At 48.7% G+C, this 22,407-nt stretch overlaps 1 protein-coding gene across 3 annotated transcripts in view; it reads left to right on the forward strand.

The window, feature by feature from the left end:
* Vash2 (vasohibin 2) overlaps positions 1–21,642 on the forward strand; it is a 35,382-nt gene extending 13,740 nt beyond the window's left edge. For 2 of the 3 annotated variants that reach the window (XM_036202510.1, XM_036202511.1), the window contains exons 4-8: positions 1,554–1,610; positions 2,265–2,339; positions 9,888–10,269; positions 12,221–12,336; positions 19,035–21,642. In XM_036202510.1, the coding sequence (XP_036058403.1) occupies positions 1,554–1,610; positions 2,265–2,339; positions 9,888–10,269; positions 12,221–12,336; positions 19,035–19,107 (703 nt within the window). In that variant the 3' untranslated portion in view covers positions 19,108–21,642. Of the gene's footprint in view, positions 1–1,553; positions 1,611–2,264; positions 2,340–9,887; positions 10,270–12,220; positions 12,337–15,163; positions 16,499–19,034 lie in introns of those variants that run through there. The other variant, XM_036202512.1, reaches the window with a different exon arrangement.
* Positions 21,643–22,407: the final 765 nt, after the last annotated feature.

Here is a 22,407-nt window from a genome sequence, read left to right on the forward strand (position 1 = left end):
CTTTGTGCTATTGAAAATCTTACTGCCATTCACCCACTCTCCCATCTTTTCTTCCATACATTGATATATTGGTCAGCCTGTACATACATATACACATACATACATCCCTTTGTCCACTTCTTATCCATCCATCCTTCCACCCACCCATCCACCCACCATCCACCCATCCATCCATCCATCCTTCCACCCACCCATCTACCCATCCATCCATCCATCCATCCATCCATCCATCCATCCATCCTTCCTTCCATCCACCCATCCATCTATCCATCCTTCCATCCACCCACCCATCCATCCATCAATCCACCTACCCATCCATCCATCCATCCATCCATCCATCCATCCATCCATCTATCCATCCATCTATCCATCCACCCACCCACCCATCCATCCATCCATCCATCCTTCCTTCCTTCCATCCACCCACCATCTATCCATCCTTCCACCCACCCACCCATCCATTCATCCATCCTCCTACCCACCCACCCATCCATCCATCAATCCACCTACCCATCCGTCCATTCATCCATCCATCCATCCATCCATCTATCCATCCATCCTTTCTTCCATCCATCCATCCATCTATCCATCCTTCCATCCACCCACCCATCCATCCATCAATCCATCTACCCATCCATCCGTCCATCCATCCATCCATCTATCCTCCATTCTTCCATCCACCCATCTATCCATCCTTCCATCCACCCGTCCATCTGTCCATCCATCATCCATCCATCCATCCATCCATCCATCCATCCATCCTTCCATCTATTCTCCCACCCACCTACCTATTCATCCCTTTACCTTTCTTCCACCATCTGTTTGTCTGTCCATTTCCTTTTCTTTTATCCATCTTACCATCCATTTGTCCTTCTGTGCATCTACTTTCTCTCTCTATCTTTTCACTTGCTTATCCACTGAGCTGCCCACTCATCAATTAAGTCATTTACTTATTCTCATTTATTTAATAACATTTGCTAACCTGTGTATGATGAGCTTCTTCTAGGCTTTATGGGTGATCCAAAGATGATGAAAGAATGGTCCAACTCTCAAGAACTTCTAGTCTAGCATGTGACTTAGACATGTGGTCATGTGACTTAGACATGTGGTCACGTGACTGGGACACAGGGCAGACTGAAATGAGATATTATCAAAAGTGCATCTAGGCTCAGTTAGAAATTAGATTTCCAGGCTGGAGAGATGGCTCAGTGGTTAGGAGCACTGGCTGCTCTTCTAGAGGTCCTGAGTTCAATTCCCAGCAACCACTTGGTGGCTCACAACCATCTATATCGAAATCTGATGCCCTCTTCTAGCACAGAGTCATACATGCAGAGAGAGCACTCATATACATAAAACAAATCTTAAAAAGAAAATAAAATTAGATTTCAAGAGCTTCACAGTGAGGAGTCACACAGGCTATTGGCTCCCCCAGCCACTGGCCAGAAAAGCAACTACTTCCTTACCCCATAGAGAAGTGGGAATCTGTGTGGCCCTCTGCTGAATAACCAGGACTTTGGAGTGTCTGTCACTTTGCCTTTACATATTTCACACAGATACAATCATACAGGGACCCAGTTCTTTGAAATCAGGAAAATGAGACCTCTGAGCGGGTAAGTGGTGCATGATCTCTGGACCAGACGGCCTCTCTCCTATGGGTGAACTACCAGCACCCTCTCCCAACCTCTGTCCCTGTCTCCTAGGGCTCCAGGATTCTAGTTTGCAGCGGGTGGAGGTGCCCCAGGGCCAGACTGTAGGTAGGGGCTGAGGACTAGTTAGTCTTGGCAGCTAAATTCTGTGATCAAGACTGACTCTCGGGCCAGGTGTGGTGACCTACATCTTTAATCCCAGCACTTGGCAGGCAAGTGCATCTCTGAGTTTGAGACCAGCCTGGTGTACATAGTAAGTCCCAGGCCAGCCAGGGCTACATAGTGAGACCAGACTGACTTTCAAGATGGCAGAGGCCTGCAAATCTGCTCATGAAGCCTGCTTTACTTGTTCCTGTATGTCTCCACCTCCAGGCTGGGAGAGTGCTGGGAAGTGCTAACACAGCCCCCTCTGAAGTAACTGGGAGGGGGTGCAGACTTGAGGATCTCAAGTGCACATGTGTTTTTGGGGTCCTCCCTTGGAAGCAAGTTGTTCCCTTTCTCTCTAGATTCCTGCATGGTACTAATGTGGAGACAGGCATATGGACAAACTGATGAACTGACAAACTGACTGCATAATTGTGTAAGTCCTGAGGTCTTCTCTTGTGCTCTATCCCACAGGTTAATGGAAACAGCGAAAGAGATGACCCGAGAATCCTTGCCTATCAAATGCCTTGAGGCAGTCATTCTGGGCATGTATCCTTTAAGCTTTGTGTGTTTACTTTGTGACCCTGTTCTGGAGCTAGCTGTGTCTTTGGTGTCCTTGGAGAACAGTGTCAGACCCCCTTGGTAGTTCTCTCAATTTGGCCCGGCTGGAGTTGAACAAACTCAATGCTTGGCTCCTTGGACCAGCATCCATCTAACCTGCTGTCTGTGGAGCTGGCAGGGCCAGCTGTCGTCAGGCAGGTGACTGTAGATTCAGCAGTCACATGGAGAATTCAGGGTCAGAAGGACTTCAGAGAGTGTGTATGTGGCACTCATATGGCATTGTGGCATATATGTGCACTATCCTGACACTGACATAAGAAAGACACTTACATGGAGTTGAAGCAAGGCCAAGAGGACAAATATCCAAACCCATCACCACTCCACACGTGAGAGCAGGTTGCAGAGATGAGCAGGTGCTGGCAATGTACCTCGATGGAACCAATGGGCACAGGGTCCCATCTCCCATGCTTTATCATTTTTGCTACATCCTTGGCTCTTTGCCTCCCAAATTCTTGGGAGGAATTTGGTGCAGAAAAGCTGTGATGACCCTGACTGATGGTGGTGGTAACTGAACACAACCAGATGGAAGAGTCGGAGAAATGCTGGAGCCTGTGGGGTAGCTGGCTGGGGGCCATGGCCACGGGGGCACAACAAGGTGTTGGGTTAATAGTTGGTGCTAAGTGGCTCTCCAAAAGATCCAAAGCTGAAGAGTGACATGGTGTCAGGCCTGGGTATTCCACTTAGAGAAGCTTTCTCAACGACAGGACAGTGGGAGCAGCGGGGCTGGGTCTGCAAGCTCATTGTGAGCGCTTCCAGGAGGGAATGGTGATACTTGGACCATGACCTTGGCAGTAGGACTGGGCTGGGTGAAATGGTTTCCAGAGCTGCCAGGAGAGAGTGTATAGGGCTTGGAAACCAGCCATGCACAGGAGTTGACAGGGAGTCAACTAATACAGGCTTCCCATTAGGCCACAGATGGAGAAGGTGAACTTGAAGGGTCAAGAGTGACAGGAATGTGACATCCTTTGTGCAGACCTGCACTGGGACAGAAGCCGTGAAGACTGAAGAGGGGGCTGCAGGCGTCCAGGCCACAGCACTGGGGATCCCTGCATTTCTGTCTTGCATGCCACGGCCCCAAGGGAAGGACTTGAAAGGAAGGCACCGACTGTAGGGAATGAGTTCAGATGTGGACTGGCTGGATCTGAAACGTGGAATCTGGGCTGTTCAGGATGGGATATTTGGAGAGTGGTTAGGCTTTTGAGGGGGTGGATCTATGCTAGACACACAAATTGGGGAGACAGGAGGAGGAAAAATGATTAAGGAAGAAATTCTTCTGTCTAGATGGAAACAGAACCAGTGAAGGAGCCTGTCCTCCTTTATGCTCTGCTGTGATCTATGCCATGACCAGAATGACTTAGGGGAAGAAAGGATTTATTTCGGCTAGTACTCCCAGATCAGAGTCCATCACTGAAGGAAGTCAGAGCAGAAACCATGGAGGAATGCTACTTACTGGCTCTTTCCCTGGTTCATTCTCAGCTACCTTAGATCTCTCCTCTTCCAGATTTCTCCTTCTATATATTCTCTGTGTCTGCTAGCCCCACCCATCCTTTCTCCTGCCTCGATACTGAATGTGCAGCTCTGTGTTTTAGACAGGCACAGTAACAAGAGCTTCACAGATTTAAACAAAAGCTGGAGAGATGGCTCAGTGGTTAGGAGCACTGGCTGCTCTTCTAGAGGTCCTGAGTTCAATTCCCAGCAACCACTTGGTGGCTCACAACCATCTATATCGAAATCTGATGCCCTCTTCTAGCACAGAGTCATACATGCAGAGAGAGCACTCATATACATAAAACAAATCTTAAAAAGAAAAGAAAATTAGATTTCAAGAGCTTCACAGTCTCAGTCAAAACAGTTCCTCACAGGCATGGCCACAGGCCGGTCTGATAGAGGCAGCTCTTGAGTTGAGATGATTCTAAATTGTGTCAGATAGACAATGAAAGCAAAGCAGGACAGAGAGACTCAGGGGTAGGGTGAAAACCAGGAAAGGAGACAGGGTCAGTGGAAGGTGTGCTTCAGAATTAGATGGTGACGAGAGGATGGTCTAGTCTGTTTGGACTCTTAGACATGTGTCATGAATGCATGTGTGTGCACTTGGGTGCAGGTGCGCACACTAAGGTGTGCATGTATGAGTACAGGGCCTAACAGCTTAACGTTGGATGCCTTTTAGCACTCTCCACCTGTGTGTGTGTGTGTAATGTAAGTGTATGAATGTATGTGTGTCTAAGTGTGGGTAAGCATGTGCCACAGCATGAGTGTGGCAGTCTGAGGAAAAACTCGGATGTCTGTCCTCACCTTCCACTTCATTTAAGACAAAGTCTCTTTTTTTTTGTCCATTGCAGTGCACAGCAAGTTATTGGGCCCATAGGCTTCCATGTATTTTCATACCTGCCACCCCACCTTATAGAACTGATGGGGTTCCAGATATGTTCTGCCATACCTGGCTTTGTGTAGGTTCTTGGGATTTGAACTCAGGTCCTTCGCATGTGCAATAAAAGCTTTAACTCACTGAGACACCCCCCTTCCCAAGCATCTACCTGACTTAGTGAGACAGGGTCTCCCACAGGACCCTGGTTTGGCTAGACTGGCTGGCTGGGCAAGCCCTGGGACCCTCTGGTCTCTGTTTCCCAGTTCTGGGATTGCAGGCATGCACCGCCACACCTGCACTTCACATGGGTGCTGGAGATCTGAACTCAGGTCCTCATGCTTGCTCAGTAAGTACTTGCTTTGCAAGACACAGTTTCTCTATCTACTCTTCTGGATCTCACTCTGTAGCCCGGGCTGGCCTCCAACTCCACCAGCCTCTGCCTCCCGAGTGCTGGGATTAAAGGTGTGTGCTATCACCACTGCCGGGCTGCACATCAAGTCCTTGAATCACTGAACCATCTCTTTGCCCATCTTGTACCTTTTTTTTTTCCTCTTTGAGGTGCTGGAGACTGAACTCAGAGCCTTGAACATGGCAGCCCCACACTTTACCCGAGCTAGACCTTTGGCTCCAGGTTTTCATAGGGTCTTATGCTTTGTGTGTGTATGCTTCATGTGTGTATGCTTTGCGTGTGTGTACACTGCTTGGTATTAAAGCCTGGGCTCCACACCTGCCATTGCATGTTTCCACAGGACAGGGAGCTTCTTGCCTCTCTGTCACTGGCAGAGCACACAAGGGTCTGACCTGAAGTATGACTGTTCATCCATGCCTTAGTTAGCATTTGGAAAATGAAAACTTGAGTCTTTCTGAAGCCTCTCCCAAATCTTCTCCTTGCTCGACATATAAAGGGGAAATGCGTGTTAGAGAATCTAGCAGGAAGGTAGGCTGGGGGCAACAGGTATCTCAGGCCCTACTCTTGACTAGCAGGAATTAGCCACAGTTTTAAGCAGAGCCCCTTGCTGGGAGCCATTGGCTTGGGAGCTGCTGATAGAGGCCAGCAGAGGACACAGGCCAGACCCTCACAAACACCGCTCAGCTGATTTGCCTGCCTGCTGAGTGTGCTGGAATATATAGGCCACCTTGTCCTTTGCATGTTGTCATACATCTGAGCATCATTGTCCCTGGAATTACCCAGAAGCATTAGGGCTTGTAGAGAATAGATCTAGGACCCTGCTGGGTCAGTGCTCTTGATTTTACTTTGTTCTTACCTTTGTGACATTTCAGAGAAGAGCAAGGCAGGTTGGGGGCATGGGAGACTGCCTGCCTGTCATGCTATGCTCAGGGAAACCGGACTCAGCACAGACCTCCATCCAAAGTTACAGCAGTTCTGTATTTGCTCTGTGTCAGCGTCCGGTGTCCTGCTTTCCTCTTGGGAAGAGTGATTCAGGGCATGATCAATGTCTCCCAGTTTCCCGCTGTCCTGGGAAGCAATGTTTCCTTGACAACTGGGAAGCTGGTAGGTTTGGCTGACTTCTGGTCACTGGTCCTTCTTTTCTAATGTGTATAAGAGTGAGTGCAGGCTGGGGACAACTTGGTATGGTTGCTCAGGCACCATCCACCTTTTTATTTTATTTTATTATTTGTTATAATAAATCTACCATTTTATATTATTTATTTACTTTTTTTTTTTGAGGCAGGTTCTCCCATCCACCATCCACCTTTTTATATTAATTATTTTTTTAGTTAGTTATTTTGAGGCAGGATCTCCCACTGGCCCAGGACTCACCAAGTAAGCTAAGCTGGCTGGCCAGCGAACCCCACGGATCTGCCTGTTTCTACTTTCCCAGCCTGGGATTACAAGCCTGGGTTCTGGGTATTGAACAAGGAAAGTGCTTTGCAGACTAAGCTGTCTCCCCAGCCTGTGTAGCAAGTGTCTTCACATCAGCCTGGAGTTCAGGACCCCTTCCTGGATAGCCTCTTTGTACCTTGCATCCCCATTTTCCCATGCATGCCAGACACAGGGATCTTAGGCTCCAAATTCTTGTTTGAATGATGGTGGATACTTTGGAGGAACAGCTACTGTGATGAGCCCTACTGGGAGAATTGTGGTGCTGGTTGGTCATGGTCCCAGCTGCACTTGGTGTTGGGAAATGCAGCTAAAAGCTGCTACTCCCACAAACAAGCTACATTGGTTCAGTTGTTGAGTAACATGTTTCCAAGAGTTCCATAATTTGTTTTGTTTTGAGGCAGAGCCATACTATGTATTTCAGGCCGGCTTGGACTTCCTCTAGCCTCCCAGCTGCTAGAATTGTAGGCCTGTGCCATTGTGCTTGGGTGTCCTTTTGTCTTTTGGGTGGTCCTGAGGACAGAACCTGGGCCTCATGCTTGAGAGGCAAGTGCTTTCCCACTTTGCTGAAACCCCAGCCCTGTATATGACTTCCTGATCACTGTGCTCTGTAAAGTCATCTAAGGTCCTCTGTCTTAGTTACTTCTCCATTGCTTTGGTAAGACACCATGACCAAGGCAACCGATGGAAGAAAGAGTATTTGGGGCTTACAGTTTCAGAGGGTGAATGGGAACATGGCCACAGGCAGGCGTGGCCTTGGAACAATAGCTGAGAGACAAAAACCTCGAGGCAGGGAAAGATCTAACTGGGAATGGTGTGCACCTTTGAATTCTCAAAGCCTACCCCCAGTGACACACCTCCTCTAACAATCTAACAAGGCCATACCACTTTCAGTGAGGCCACACCTCTAACAAGGCCACGGCTCTTAATCCCCCCGAAAAAGCTTCACCAACTGGAGACCAACCACTCAACTCCGTGAGCCTGTGGCCATTCTCATTCACCATCACACTATCTAAATACTCAGCTTCTCATGTGGGAACATATGGGCTAAGGACCGTGGCTGGCCTCAAACTCAGAGCTCTGTCTGTCCCTGGCTCTCAAAAGCCGGTATTAAAGGTGTGTGCCACCATACCTGGTTCCTGTATGCATTCGTTATGGCTTCAGGATGTATCCTTCAAAAATGTTCCGGGCCTTCTGATGGTCAGACAAGGACACTGAGATGACACAGAGGGTCCCCTGGGCATTCTATAGAGGAATGGCTGAGAGAGTTTTTAGAAAAGTTGGGTCAAGGGCCGTGAGATCTAACAGGAATGGTGTGGAATTTCTAGAGGGGCTTGGAAGTGTGGTGCCTCTCACTCAGCCATCCAGGGTCTGGAGTAAGGTGTTAATTCAAGCTGCTCCTCTGCACTTATTGGTCAAAACCAACATTGTAGTGGTTGGGGAGGCGGCTATGTTGGTAAGGTGACTGCCTTGCAAGCACAAGTACCTGAGTTTGCTCACCCAGGACCAATATTAAAACAAACACCAGGTATTGAGACTTGTACTTGTGATCCCAGCCCTGGTGAGGTGGGGGCAGGAGGAGCCCTGGGTCTCACTGGCCAGGCAGCTTACTTAATGATCCAGTTCCAGGACAAGAGATCCTGTCTAGAAAAGTAAGGACAGCAGAGGAATACCAAAGGGGACCTCTGACCTCTACACTCATGTGCATACACCATACTACACACACACAACTAAAGTCATGGCAAGAGGCTGCCTCTAAATCAATACAGGCCAGCGAGTGGAGGAGAGCCAAGGTGTGCCATGTGAGCTGGGGACTAGGATGGAGGGGCACTTGGGGTGGAGGGTAGAGGTTTTCTACATGCTAGCCCAGGCTGTTGGCACAGTATGCCAGGTGCAATGAGAGCAACTATGTGACTCCTGGCTGGAGAGATGGCTCAGTGGTTAAGAACACTGGCTGCTCTTCCAGAGGACGCAAGTTTGATTCCTAGCACCAACATGGCAGCTCACAGTGTTTGTAATTCCAGTTCTAAGGGATCTGGCACCCTCACACAGACATGCATGTAGGTAAAAACACCAATGCACACAAAATTAAAATCTAAAAACAACAACGACAACAAAAACCCAAAATGTGACTTCTTCCGACTCTTCTCTGTGCCTCGCCCTCCGGTCACCAGCCAGCCTTGGCCTTACCTTGTCTCTTGAATTCTGGTTTTCCTTTCTTGACTGGACTACCACAGAGGCCCTTAGATCCTGCCTGCACCACACAAAGCAGTCAGAACATATTCTGATTGTGTTTGTTTGGTTTTTCAAGACAGGGTTTCTCTTTGAAACCCGGGCTGTCCTGAACTCAGATATGTCTGCCTTTGTGCTGGGATTAAAGGTGTGCACCACCACTGCCCAGCCTGATTGTGTTTAAAAAACACACTTGGCTGGGGAGACCGCTCAGGAAATTGCTGCACAATTTCCCTGACTCCACATGAGAGCTAAGTGGTCCTGCGTGCCTGGATCCCCAGCACTGGAGAGCTGAGACGGGAATCTTGGGATTTGCTGGCCAGCCAGTCTATTGAAAATACCTGCACACAGACAAGAAGGTCAAGACTGGGCTGTACGTCTCCCATGAGCCTCGCAGGTTTAGTGAGATATTCTGTCTCCAAAAATAAGAACAACCGAGGGAAGACATCCCAGTGTGAAGCTCTGGCCTTTAATTAACTTGTGCCCTCATGGTTGAGTCTACCTGTATTCACATGTGCACACACATGCATGCACACCTACAAATAAGTAGAAACACCTCAAGTAGCTCCAAGCGCCTATAGAAAGTCTGGCAAGGGAAGGAGGCCCTGTTATTTTTTCTTTTAACTACTGAGGATGGCAATTTTTCTTTATCCCATAATAAAGAAAAATTTTGGTTTTGGTATGGATCACAGAATTGATACTCAAAGATGCCCAGAAAGTCCCCTGTAGAGGATTCATCTGGAAAGGTTAGGAGACAGGGTGATGGACTTACTGACCCCAGGAGTAGAATCTCTTCCTGGGAAGCCATGCTCTCTGAATTTTTTTTTTTTTTCTGGTTTTTTGAGACAGGGTTTCTCTGTATAGTTTTGGTGCCTGTTCTGGATATCGCTTTGTAGACCAGGCTGGCCTTGAACTCACAGAGATCCACCTGCCTCTGCCTCCCGAGTGCTTGGATTAAAGGTGTGTGCCACCACCACCTGGCCTGCTCTCTGAATTCTTAAGGCGCCTGTCTCTTCCTTGACTCCACTTGTGTAAGATATTTAACCAATGGGCAGCCTTCCATCGAGCGGTTCCCCATCAGCTTTAAAACCTATTTCTCAGGAAACTACTTTCACCATGTCGTGCTGGGGATTTATTGCAACGGTTACTATGGCTCATTGGGCATGAGCCGAAGGGCTGAGCTGATGGACAAGCCGCTGACCTTTCGGACTCTGAGTGACCTTGTCTTCGACTTTGAAGACTCCTACAAGAAATACCTGCACACAGTCAAGAAGGTCAAAATTGGGCTGTATGTCCCCCATGAGCCTCACAGCTTCCAACCCATTGAGTGGAAGCAGCTGGTCCTCAATGTCTCGAAGATGCTGAGGGCTGACATAAGGAAGGAGCTAGAGAAGTACGCCCGGGACATGCGGATGAAGGTGAGTTCCGGGACAAGTGCATGGTGTGTAGGAGCTTTCCATCTGTATCCATTGCTTTACACACAGGACAAGAACCTGACCCTGAAATATGGCAAGGAGGGAAGGGGAGTTTGGTTTAGTCCACAGTTCAAGGGTACACTCCATCATGGGAAACAACAGAGCTGTAGGAATCTGAAGCAATGGTCCACAGCTGGGGCTCAGCTCAATTGCTCCTTTTTATTCCGTTTTGGCTTCAGCCCATAGAATGGTGCTGTCCACATTAGTGTGTGGTTCCCACCTCAGCTCATCCAGTCTAGAATCTTCCTCACAGACACACTCAAGGAACGGCTTCCCCTGTGAGATTCTTAAATCCCATCAAACGGAGAATCAGGATTTAACAATCACATTATCTCTTGCTTTTTCTAAATGGCAGGAGGTTGTTTTTGTTGTTGTTTTGTTTTTTGTTGTTTTTTCTTAGTGGTCACTCTGTGCAAACCAACCCTCTGCATCCTCATTTGATTGGACAGTTAGTCCTTTTGCATGTGATATGGCCTGCCCTTCATGCAGGTGGAGTTTGCACCCTCGGTTTCAACCAACTCTGGATCAAGGATAACATGAAAAACTTGTAGCTGTGCTGAAAATACACATCCTTTTTTTCCCTTATTATTCCCTAAATAATATATAGTTGAACAACTATTATGTCTTAGGCATTACAGACCATTCAAGTTGTGATGCAAAGTCTACAGGAGGATGTGTGTAGGTCATATACAAACATAAGGGACTTGAATACCCATGGATTTTGGTGTCTCTTTGGGGTGCTGTAACCAATTCCCAAAAACATCCCCGAGGGGCAGATGCACTTCGCAAATCAGTGCTGAAACCATCTTAGATGTCACAAAGGAAGCGGTGTCTCTTAATTTCTTCTATGAACCAAGATCTAAAAGCAAGAGACCAGTTCTGTTGTGCCGGAACAAAGGGATTCTGCAGGAAGTCACTTCTTGGGCTAAGACGATCACCCTGTTTATGGTCTATTTCAGAGACATGTCTGTTTGGCCTAAGTTTCAAGATCTTGGGCTTCAGGTTCTGAGCTGGTGTCACAGTGGTCAAGAGGGGGCATTCACTGCTGAGCTTGGGGACATGGTACTCAGTGTCCATTCTTGATTCTGTCTGCTCACTCCATAGTGATAGCAAGCCCACTTGTCCGGGTCCCTCCAGGGCCTGTGGAGTCACTGAGAGAAAGTGGCTCTTCTGAGTCAGGCTTGCTTATCCTCAGTCTTCAGGGCTCCGACTGGTGATACTGGAAAGCTGGGGCCCACTCTGCCTGAACATGGGAAAGGGAAGTCAGTAGAACCTGGTTTCTGGGGTGCTGCATGGGAGACTTCACCTTCCACGGTGAGAAACCGTGAATTCTAATTGGTCTTAATAACAAAACCCAGAGTCAGATATCAGGGTGAAAGCTGGAAGGTCAGAGAAGTAAAGGAGTCAGCCACTAGAGAGACTTCTTACCTCTACTGAACCCTCAGACTGAAAGGGGTGGAGCTCCTGTCTCCTTCCGCCTTATATCCTCTCTAGGCCCAGACATATCACTTCCTGCTTCTTCCTCCCAAGCGCTGGGATTAAAGGTGTGCACCATCACTGCCTGGCCTCTATGGTTAACTGGTGGCTAGCTCTACACTCCGATCTCCAGGCAAGCTTTATTTGTTAGAGCACAAACAAAACATCACAAGAAACTTCTAAGCAAACAGCTCCAGGAGGCTGAGGGGCTGGGCTAGTTTCCCTCCCTCCACAGTGAAGGGAGTGATGTAATGATCCCTCTCACTCTCCAGGAACTGGTACCCGTATCTTTTTCCAGTGAAGAATGTGAGGAACATACATCCTGGATAGGCTGGGGTTGGGGTGTTGTTGTGTTGTGGGAATATGAGAGGGGGGGTCCTCAGGATCCAGTGTGGCTAACTCCTTCTATCTTCTTCAGATCTTGAAACCGGCAAGTGCCCACTCTCCAACCCAAGTGAGAAGCCGGGGAAAATCCCTGTCTCCCCGAAGGAGGCAAGCAAGCCCCCCAAGGAGGCTCGGCAGGCGAGACAAGTCGTGAGTGCCATTTTCTCTTCCCTAGCACACACATTTGCAGGGGTTTCCTGCCCTGTGGGGAGAAGCTGAGTCCACTCTGAGAGCTGTCCCTATTCAGAGGTCATATGTGGAAAAGGTGCTATGGTACATGTCACCCTCAGGGCGGCAGTCAGCTGAGGATGAGTGGAACACACAGATGGAGGGAGGAGCCAGGAAAAGACTGAGGGGAGAACCCTGGGAATGGAACGGGGAGCTTGGGTCTGGCAGCAGCTTAGCTACATAGGAGCCACCAGGGTATTTCTTGTGACTCCTGGTGAGAGTCTTTCAATTTCATAGCTCTGCACTCCTCTGTGCCCAGCAGGGTGTGGTTGCTGTGAGCCTCATGGCACAGGGGTGCTTCCAGGCTCTTCCTCGTCCTTTGGCTAACTCTACCCCAGGCTGGTGATGCTGCAGCTCTTCCTTAGGTCAAAATGACTCACATAAGACATGGCAGTTGAGCTGCTAAGGGTCTCCACGGTACCCAGTGCTGACCTGCTAGCAAGTCCCCAGGCCATGTCACACTGAAAATTTGCTGTTTGCTTAAATAATGGCAGCGGGTTGTCACCGTGGCCTCTTGCATGCTGGAGTCTGGGGTTAGGAGCCTTGGTTGAGTCCAGCAGATCCTGGTCCTGAGGGAGCCATGGAAGGCATTTGTAAGAGGCTGAGAAGGTTTCCTCACCTGTCTCCCAACATCATCGAATGGGTCTAATTAGATCACATGCTGGGTGTGGCTGCTTAATGGTAACCTGCTGCTTGATCAGCCTGTCCATCCCATAGGCTATGCAGGGAACCTTCTGCAGCGTTCACTCTCAGATGAGGAAAGCAGAACATGGAAAGAGTTTGTTATCGTGGTCCTATGTCCTGTAGCTGGTCAGTAAGGGAGCCAGCCCAATTCTCTGGATGCTAAGGAGGTGGCGGGGAGAGGGGTGGGCCTACTTGAGAAGAACAGGACAAAACAAAATGTTCCCAATTCCAGAGAAGGTGGTTCTTCTTCACTCTGTGTCCCACTGTCAGCCCCAGATTTTGCATGAACAGCTAGCTAGCAGAGCCTTGCTAAAATGACAGGTGTCCAGGCCTGGGAAGAGAGAGTCCAGTGCTTCTAAAGCCATAGAGGCTGACATCAGAATGCTCCAGCATAGGCCCATTCTTTCAGAGAACCAAATGGCTTCTAACTTTTCAGCCGTGGCACCTGATGACCCTAGTCTTACCCTCAATGCCAACCTCTGACCTTGACATCATCCTCACCATGTCAACCTCTGACCTTGACACCTATCTTTGCCATGCCATCTCTCTGGCTCAGTCATCCATTCCTGCTGCATTGCACTCCCATTGAAACCCTTCCTGAGGGGTCAGTGACACGGGCCCAGCAGCAGGAGGGAAAGCCCTGTCATCTGGTCTACTGTCCTCTCTGTCCATGAAGAAAACAGTCATTAATTCCTTCGAAGCTCCTGTGAGCAGCAGGGGTTGAGCTGCCCACGGTGGGGTGCTCTCCCCTCCAGAGCCGCACCTGTACACAGGAAAAGTGCCTCCTGTTGGGGCAATGGGTGTCTGCACAGAAGGGCCGCCATTGGTATTTCAGCATTTCGGGGTCAATGTTTCTGTTTGGATCTTTGCACCTGGACCCACAGGAACTCAGTATAGTCAGGGGTGTGGGATGCTCCTGATCAGTAAAATAGATCAGCAAAATAATTAGAGTAGCTGCCAGGGGACGGGGCAGGGTGGCAATCAGGATGAGGTCAAAGTCTGAGAGTGACCCTTTGATGTTAGAGGACAGAGGCAAGTTAGTTGAGACTGTGGGCTCTGAAGGGCTTTCAGGCTTCTAGGGTGAATGTTCTAGAAAATACTGATAATAATAGGGTTTGAGGACAGATTTAAAATTGGAAGCATCTAGCCAGGCAGTGGCACAGACAGGCCTTTAATCCCAACACTTGGGAGACAGAGGGAGAGGGGGATCTCTGAAGTCAGCCTGGTCTACAGAGCCAGTTCCAGGATAGCCAGGGCTGCACAAACCTCTGAAAACCAGTCTTGAAAGAAATAAAAACAAAATCGGAGGCACCTACCCAGAAGTGACAGTTCAAACAGTGGCTCATAGGTAAGGGGAGAAAAAGACAGGAAAAGGAATGAGTAGCTCTGGGGAGGCCAGAGGAAGAAGAGCTGGACAGGAAATGAGGAAGGGATGGCTAAGGGGGCAGTCTGCTGGTGACAGGGTTAGACAGCCACCCTCCCTGCCCTACTCTGGGGAACCCACTGACCCTTCTTCTCCTCCTGTCCACTTGGTTCATCAAAACGGGCCTGGGAGTGAGGATAAAGAAAAGGGACAGGTAGGGGGCCCCCCAAGTCATGAAGGGGTCTCCAGGAGGAGGGGTTCTCCTTTGTCACCCTCCCCGCTTCATACCCCATGTCTCAATTCAATTCCAGTATTGGGAGCTCCAGGAGAACCAAAGCAAGGACTCATGGCCCAGTGGCAAAAGGGTAAACTCAAAGACGTGTGGATAGTGAGGTTTGCGGGGGAGAGGAGCAGATCCTGAAGAAGTTGGGGGTGGGGAGCAGGAGCTGGAAGACACTGTGACTCAGGGGACCTTTGGAGTGCAGTGTGATGGGCCGGACCTGGAAAAGGGAGGGTTATGGAAGAGGAGAGCACACAGGATGAGCCCTGAGGGAGATCCAGGGACCAGGTTCCTAGCCCAGTGACCCAGCATGTGGTTTAGGACGGGTTTCCTTACCTGTGAGAGGAAAGGGGAGTTAGCATGGATTCTTTGAAGTAGTTTATAGTAGAATATAGTATACCTTCTGGGTTTTTTCCTTGCAGAATTGAAGAGAACCACACTAACTTTGGAGACAAGGTGGAAATAACCAGGAGGAAGAGGTGAAGGCTCAAAAATAAAATGATGAACTCAGGAGGCAGGGTTTTGGGGGAGCCAGGGTCAGAGCGATGGGACGTGACGGTGAGGGCTTAGAGGCAGGAGGACTTGGATGAACAGGCAGAGGCTGCTGGTTTGCGCCTCCTGTGACCTTGTGCTGGGGGAAGGAAGCTGTGCTGTCTGGTCAGAGTAATGGGAAAAGCCGTGGGCACAGATTGGACAGGGCCCAGGCTGAGGACCTCGCTGACAGGCAAGTCCTGGTTCTTGGAAGGACCTTGTTCCAAACCAGAATTGGGGAGCCACCCTCCCCTGGAGCTTCTGAAGCAGCAGCTTTGGGACAGACATCTGAGTTTCTATTTCTGACAAGTACTCAGTTCTCTTGCTGGGGGTGGGGTTGGGGGGCTTCCCAGAGCCGTTCAGCAGCAGACCCACCCCACCTCCATCTGTGCTTGATGAACCAAGGCAAAGGGTTTACATTAACAACCAACACGCCCAGATAAAAGTGCCCAGTCCTGGTGGGTCACTGGCATACACCCCGGACTTGCCCAGTCCTAGTGGGTCTACCTTGGCTGGCCTCATGCTCAGGCCTCACTTAATTCAGTCTGGGGGTGCCCATTGATTTGCCTTGACTTTCCTTGCCCCAGACCCTAATCTCTACTACTTTGTCATGCAGCCAAGGCAATCGTCCATGCTGGCCCCTTCACCGGCACCCAAGGAAGACAGCTGTTAGACAGTTACGGTTGTGAGTGTGAAGCTCCTGGGTGCCAGGGCCCTACTTGTCCTTACCCCTCCTGACACACTAGAGTGGCCTGAGAATGGAAAGACCAGGGGGGAATGAATCCCCAGGTGTTTTCCTAACTCAGCCCCCGGGAGGCAGTCATAGGCCAGTCTATTGTAAACTTCCCCAAAACAAAGCAAAACAAAAAACGTGGCGTGGCTGTGCCCAGCTCCCAGGCTGAGCAGGTTTCTGGGAGCCCTTCATTAACTCTTCCCAGTGGCCTTGGGACAGCATGATCATTAAGAGCCCTGCTGCCTGTGGGTGCCTGAGGACAGAGCTCCACAGTCACGGGTCTCATAAGGTCATAGCTCTTCCCAGCTTCAGAGATCCTGGCCGACTTGCTCTGTCTGCATTTGGAGGTTGGGAGAAGCCTCGAAAGGGCAGCTATGGAGGCTTCCTTTTAAAGTGGACCGAGGTGAGTGAGGAGGGACAGCCTTTCTCCAGTTCCTCTTAAACCTTGACTTCTGAGGGGCAGGATTGGGGAAGGGCTGGTGCTGCCATGCAGGAGAGGGGCGGGGGAGGCCAGAAGCAAAAGAAAGACTGGAGAGGAGGGGACCATCGGAGATATGGAAACTCCGAGCCCACCCTCCCTCTGCTGACTCATGCATCATCTGCCAGCACCACAGGCTAGACCAGACCCCTGGCTTCCAGACATACGTCCACAAGAGGGTCTTCTCTCCTGCCCAAGCTTTCTCTAAGCAGGCTTTGGTCCAGCCAGCTCTTCTTGCTTTTTTAAAGGGACAGCTTTGCCCACACTGCTGTGACTTTACAGACTCACACTGAGCCAGGCGGCATCAGCAAGGGCTCTGGGATACCATTGCTGTGCTATTATTTCAGCTCTGCCTAAGGCCGGCGGCGAGTCATTTCTAAATACGCGGAGTGCTCCAAGTGGAAAGTAACCGCTGTGTCGTGAGGCCGTCAGCTGGGCCATCATAGTGCTGGTGGCTTAGGCCACCCTCCCTCTCAGCTGGAACCGCTTCCAGCTGCACATCCCTCTTTATCTTTGCACTTGCCCAAATAATCCCTGTAGGAGCGCCTGTGTCCCTGGGCTGACACAGAGTCCCGTGAGTGGGAGGGGGGAGTGACTTCACCAGCCTCAGTTAAGATCAAGTCTCCCCTCCCCCGGCCAGCGGGTTCTTCCTCTGCCCCCCTGAGTATTTTGGTCTTCTTATTACATTTATTTGTCAGAACATACGTTCATGTGAAGGGCCGAGGACAACTTTTTGGGTTCCTCCATCGTGTGTGTCCTGTGGATAGAATTGAGGTCATCATGCTTGGTAACAAGGGCCTTAACCTACTGAGTCATCCTGCTGCTATTTCCCCTCCAAATGCTGGAGGCAGCTTCTACACTGCACAGCCAAGTTTCTTTCCCTCTCAACTCCACCCCCAAAGGTTCTTCAAGAGAACCGGGGATAGGAACTGGGATCTGTCTTTTAAAGCCCTGTCAACTTCCACCAATCCCTTCCCAACTCTGGGGCTCAGTCCCCTCAAGCTCTTTCTGAGGGGTGTCCACGGTGACGGGAGTGGGGTCAGCTCTAGAAGAGCAAGTTAGAGAAGTCAGGGGAACCTGATGTGGCAATGGATCGGTTGTTCCAGGAACCTGAGGTGGGAGCCAGGAAGATCACTTGTATCCTCAAGTTGAAGACCAGTCTAGAACTGTATATTGAGACAATCACTGCAAAAGAAAGCGGGCTGGAGATATGGTTCAGTTGAGTGTTTGCTGAAAAAGGATGATCTTGAGTTCAGATCCCTAAGACCTAAGTAAAAACAAAAATAGATTAGGTGGAGAAGCAATTGAAGAACACACCAGGTCAGTGGCAGGTCTCCACATACGGTGGCTGGCTGGCCTCCACTTGGACACACAACTCCACATGCACATATAAACACCTACAGGAAGAAAAAGTAAAGACCACTTCTTCACTGAGGCTGGCTTCCGCAAGGACTAGAGCAAACCTATTTCCCTCCCCATGTGACTCCTCTTTACCTGGCCTTCTTCCTTTTTTTGGTTTTTTGAGACAGGGTTTCTCTGTGTAGTCCTGGAACTCACTCTGTAGACCAGGCTGTCCTCGAACTCACAGAGATCCACCTGCCTCTGCCTCCCAAGTGCTGGGATTAAAGGCATGTGCCATCACTGCCCAGCTCTCTATTTGTTTGTTTGTTTGTTTGTTTGTTTGTTTGTTTGTTTATTTTTAAGGAAAGGGTTTCTCTGTGTAGTCCTGGCTGTCCTGGAACTTGCTCTGTAGACCAGGCTTGGCCTCAAAGTCAGAGATCTACCTGCCTCTGCCTCCCAAGTGCTGGAATTAAAGGCATGTGCCCATGTGCCACCACAGTGGCAATACACCTTGATCTTACACATTCAATCCTAGAGTATAAAGCATCTCTCAAGGGTAACTGAGAATGCTCACCAGAACCAAAGTCTCTTTGTGATCCCTGGGTTCACTGTTGCCAAAAGAACTTGGCTTAGTCCTGTAGTGTATGTGACTTTGTTAGGACCTTCAAGGTATGAGGGTTTTAAAAGTTGTAGCTCTGAGCATGGTGATATGCAACTATAATCCCAGAACACGGAAGATTCAGGCAAGATGGATAGTGCAAGGTTATCCTGGGAAACGTAGTGAAAACCTGTCTCAAAAAAGTAGAGCCTGGCTGAGTGGTGGTGGTGGTGGTGCATGCCTTTAGTCCTAGCACTCTGGAGGCAGAAGCAAGTGGATGGCTATGAGTTTGAGGCCAGCCTGGTCTACAGAGGAAGTTCCAGGACAGGCTCCAAAGCTACACTGAGAAGTTCTGCTTCAACACACACACACACACACACACACACACACACACACACACACACACAAAGTAGAGCCTGGTTAATTTGGCTATGATGTTTAATTTTCTTCACTGAAAGCCTTTAGAACTCCCTAAAAGCTCTCCAAGGAGATCAAGAACAAGGGAGCCAAGGCTGAAGGAATGTGGGTGTGGGGACAGGTGGATATCCAGTCCTTGGAAAGCTTCCTTCTTGTGTATCAGTCTCTCCCACCATCCTTCTGCCTTCCCCTTAGGCCCGCTCTCCCTGAGAAGAAGGTGGCTGACCTCAGTACTCTGAATGAAGTGGGCTATCAAATCCGGATCTAGCCAGCCAGGCTGGCGAGGTTTCTATGGTGCTCTTTTCTGCACATTATCCAGCAGCTTCAGGAGGACCTGCAAGTATTCACGAAGAACTTGTGGAGTTTTGATTTTGAAGGACTTACCTGGAAACAGAATCTGAGTGGGTGGAAATGGTGAGCTTTGAAACTCTCTGGGCAGTGGGCATGACTGGGCTGATGTGATGGACAGGCCCCTGGGTTGACTGTCTCCCTCACTCAGGACCTCAAGGACAACACTGCAGTTTTCTATTTTTCCATGTGTGACTGTTCCACTTGCTTTGGACATTATGCCTCAGCTGTAGTAAACGTCTGGAGTTCTCTCCTACTCTTTGTAACTCAGTCAGTGTTCCCGTCTTCTCAGCAATAACACGCAAAGATGGTGGGTTTTTTTAAGCAGTTGATATTACCTCAACATTTTGGCATCATATATGCAATCTTAATGAGTTTTTATATTCTATTTGTATTGTTTTCTTAGTGTTTCTTATAGGGATCTTGATGGTTTGTTGGGTTTTTTTCTGGTGCACACATGAGATGTGATTTAAGGTGTCATATGCAAATGCTTTAGCAAAAAGCACTGAAATTCTGGCAATAAGGGACAACACTTTAGGATCTTGGAGTCACTTTTCCTAAAGCATCTGCTGACGGCAGGTTTTCCTCTTTCGAGCAAGAGTGCCAAGAACAAGCGTCCATGTTCTGTTGCTAACATTAAAGCTTTTCTGAATCCAGCGAAAAGCACAAGAGGCCATGCACTCACGAAAATGTCCTCAGGCAGGAAGGTGCTCAAAAAGGCAGACACTGGTGGCTAATCTTTCGTTCACACTTGGTCAGCCTTGGTTCTGAGGGGTTCGTTGTTGGTGTTCTGCTGTCTTACATTAAGGCAAATGTGATGATGGACTATTTCCCACTAGCCTGTTTTTAGGCAGCACTTCGTGACATTAGGAAGTGCTGGGGAAAACCATGAACTCAAGAAGCAGGCCTGTCTCAAAGGAAAGGGTCCAGCACAGTGCTGTGCCTCAGTGGGCCTCAGGCCTGCCTGTGGCCACTGCAGCACAGCTTCTGCTTGCAGACCACGAAGCTGGAGCTGAAGGCATGCAAGACTACTATAAATCTGGAGTACAGCTTTAAGTCATTTATCTTAGTGCTGCCCCTGGGCCAGAGGACCAGCTGGTCCACAGAGCTCTCAGCATGTGTCCCTCTGGCTGTGACTGACAGTTTATGAGACACCGTTAACTGACCACTCACTGAGTCTTCACCAGGAAAACCTAGGGCCACAAGAGGCAAAAAGCCGTGGCCACAAAAATTCATTCATTCCACCCTAAAGCCAGCATTATTAATGACAAGTGTTGTTTTCTTGGAAATGTTTAATGTCCTTTAGTGAACAAGACCAGGAAATTAAAACACAGTGTAAGCTTCAAATTCTGAACGTAATTGCTTTCTTCAAGAACCCTGTTATCAGAGTTGAAGATGGGGCCTGGGCGAGTGCTCACGCTCTGCTCTGACCTCAGGGCCCAAGGAAGCAGCTTTCTTCCATGTGCCCTCACACGCCGTCACAGCTCTCACACACTATTTCACTCTTGCTTAGCTGGTTCTCCCCCGAAACTGCTCCGCCTGGTACGTGGACCGATCAGAATTCGATGATACGGCCGAGTGCCTGCAGCTAGCTGCCTTGTTCAAGGACAGCTCACAGGAAAAGAACGTCAACCAATGAGTGGGACAACCTTGACCCATGACAAGGCAAAGAACAGCACCCAGCTGTCCCTGAGTGTGACACTTGGTCACTTAATCTTCTCCCACAACCACTTCCTGATTTTTAGATTCATTTTCCAAAGCAAGGTTAGTCACAGAAACATTTAAAATGCTGTCATTCAGTTTTACTCTCTGTAGTTACACTAACTTCTAAAAATAGAACGAAGTCACAAACGCCTAAATTCTAATGCAACAGTTTAATTAAATAATAATATGGCAAAAACGAACCCAGTGTGTTTTACCTTTCCTCAGCCTAGCTGTGATTTGATAAAGAGAAGTATGAGGTGACTTGAGCAAGTTTATCCTATGCACGGGGGCAAGATGTGCAGAGCTGAATGACAAGCCTCAAGCTGACTGTTGATTTTGAAAGGTGATCCCAGGTGTTTTCTGTACACTGGAATCATGAGTACATCCCTGTTTCTGAGTCAGCTATTTCATAGGGCATCCTCAGCAGACATGAATAAAGGCCTTTGCAACCCTTCAGCTTATTATACAAGGTTTTCTTTTGTATGCTAGACTTTTATGTATGACCCTGTACAGTTTTTGACATACAATTCAGACTCTTGTTTATTCTTTATTCTGGTCAATACATCTAAAAAAAATATTTCAGAAGAACCGTGATTGTTTTAGTGAGTATTTTTCTAAGTCCACGAAGATTTGATCATATTCTAAGAATGCCAGGAGTGCATGTTTCATTCATGCTTGCATTTCTCTCATCATATGTTGGACACAGCATGGAACTGTAATAAAAACCATTCTGGAAATTGAAGGACTTTGAGATGTGTTGTTGCTGTTTTTTTCCTATTGAATTAATTTACGATTTTCTCACTTTCCTCTTTCAGGCTTTGTTGATTATTACTGTTTGGGTATATTTCAATCATTCTAACTCATAAAGGCTGAGAAGGAGATGGATAGTTTAGGGTGGCAGGCCAGTACCAGCTGCTCAGCACGTTTACACAAAACCCAACACAGATGTGCAAATATAATACTTTATTACAGTTTACAGGTACAAAGTAAAAGAACTCGATTTTTTTTTTTAAACAAAAGCTTAAAAGCTAGCAGATGCTAAATCCCAAAAGACAAGATTTTGAGCATGCTTATTGTCTTGATGGCAAAAGGTGCACTAAAAACTAGACTATCATCACTTTACAGTTTCCCCTTGCATATAAGACTTGGCTAGCAGGAGTATGGGAAGACGGCTCAGTTAGAAGAGGACCTGAGTGTGAGCCTCAGGACCCACAAGGGAAGCTAGGTATCCACATGTAATCCCACACAAGGGAGGCAGAGACAGGAGGGTCTCGGCCTTGCTGGCTAGCCAGTTTACCCTACTTTGGCATGTTCCAGGCCAGTGAGAGACTATCTTAAAAATAAAAGGTGGATGGCTCCTAAGGAACAACACCCAAGGCTCACCTCTGGCCTCCAGACACACATGTCTACACACACACACACACACACACACACACACACACACACAGTACACACTTTAGACTGTGAGATCTGACTTCTGCAGTCAGATCAGCTTGTACACACGCACACACAGATA

This window comes from Onychomys torridus, chromosome 11 (genome assembly GCF_903995425.1).
Source record: "Onychomys torridus chromosome 11, mOncTor1.1, whole genome shotgun sequence".
Lineage (NCBI taxonomy): Eukaryota > Metazoa > Chordata > Mammalia > Rodentia > Cricetidae > Onychomys > Onychomys torridus.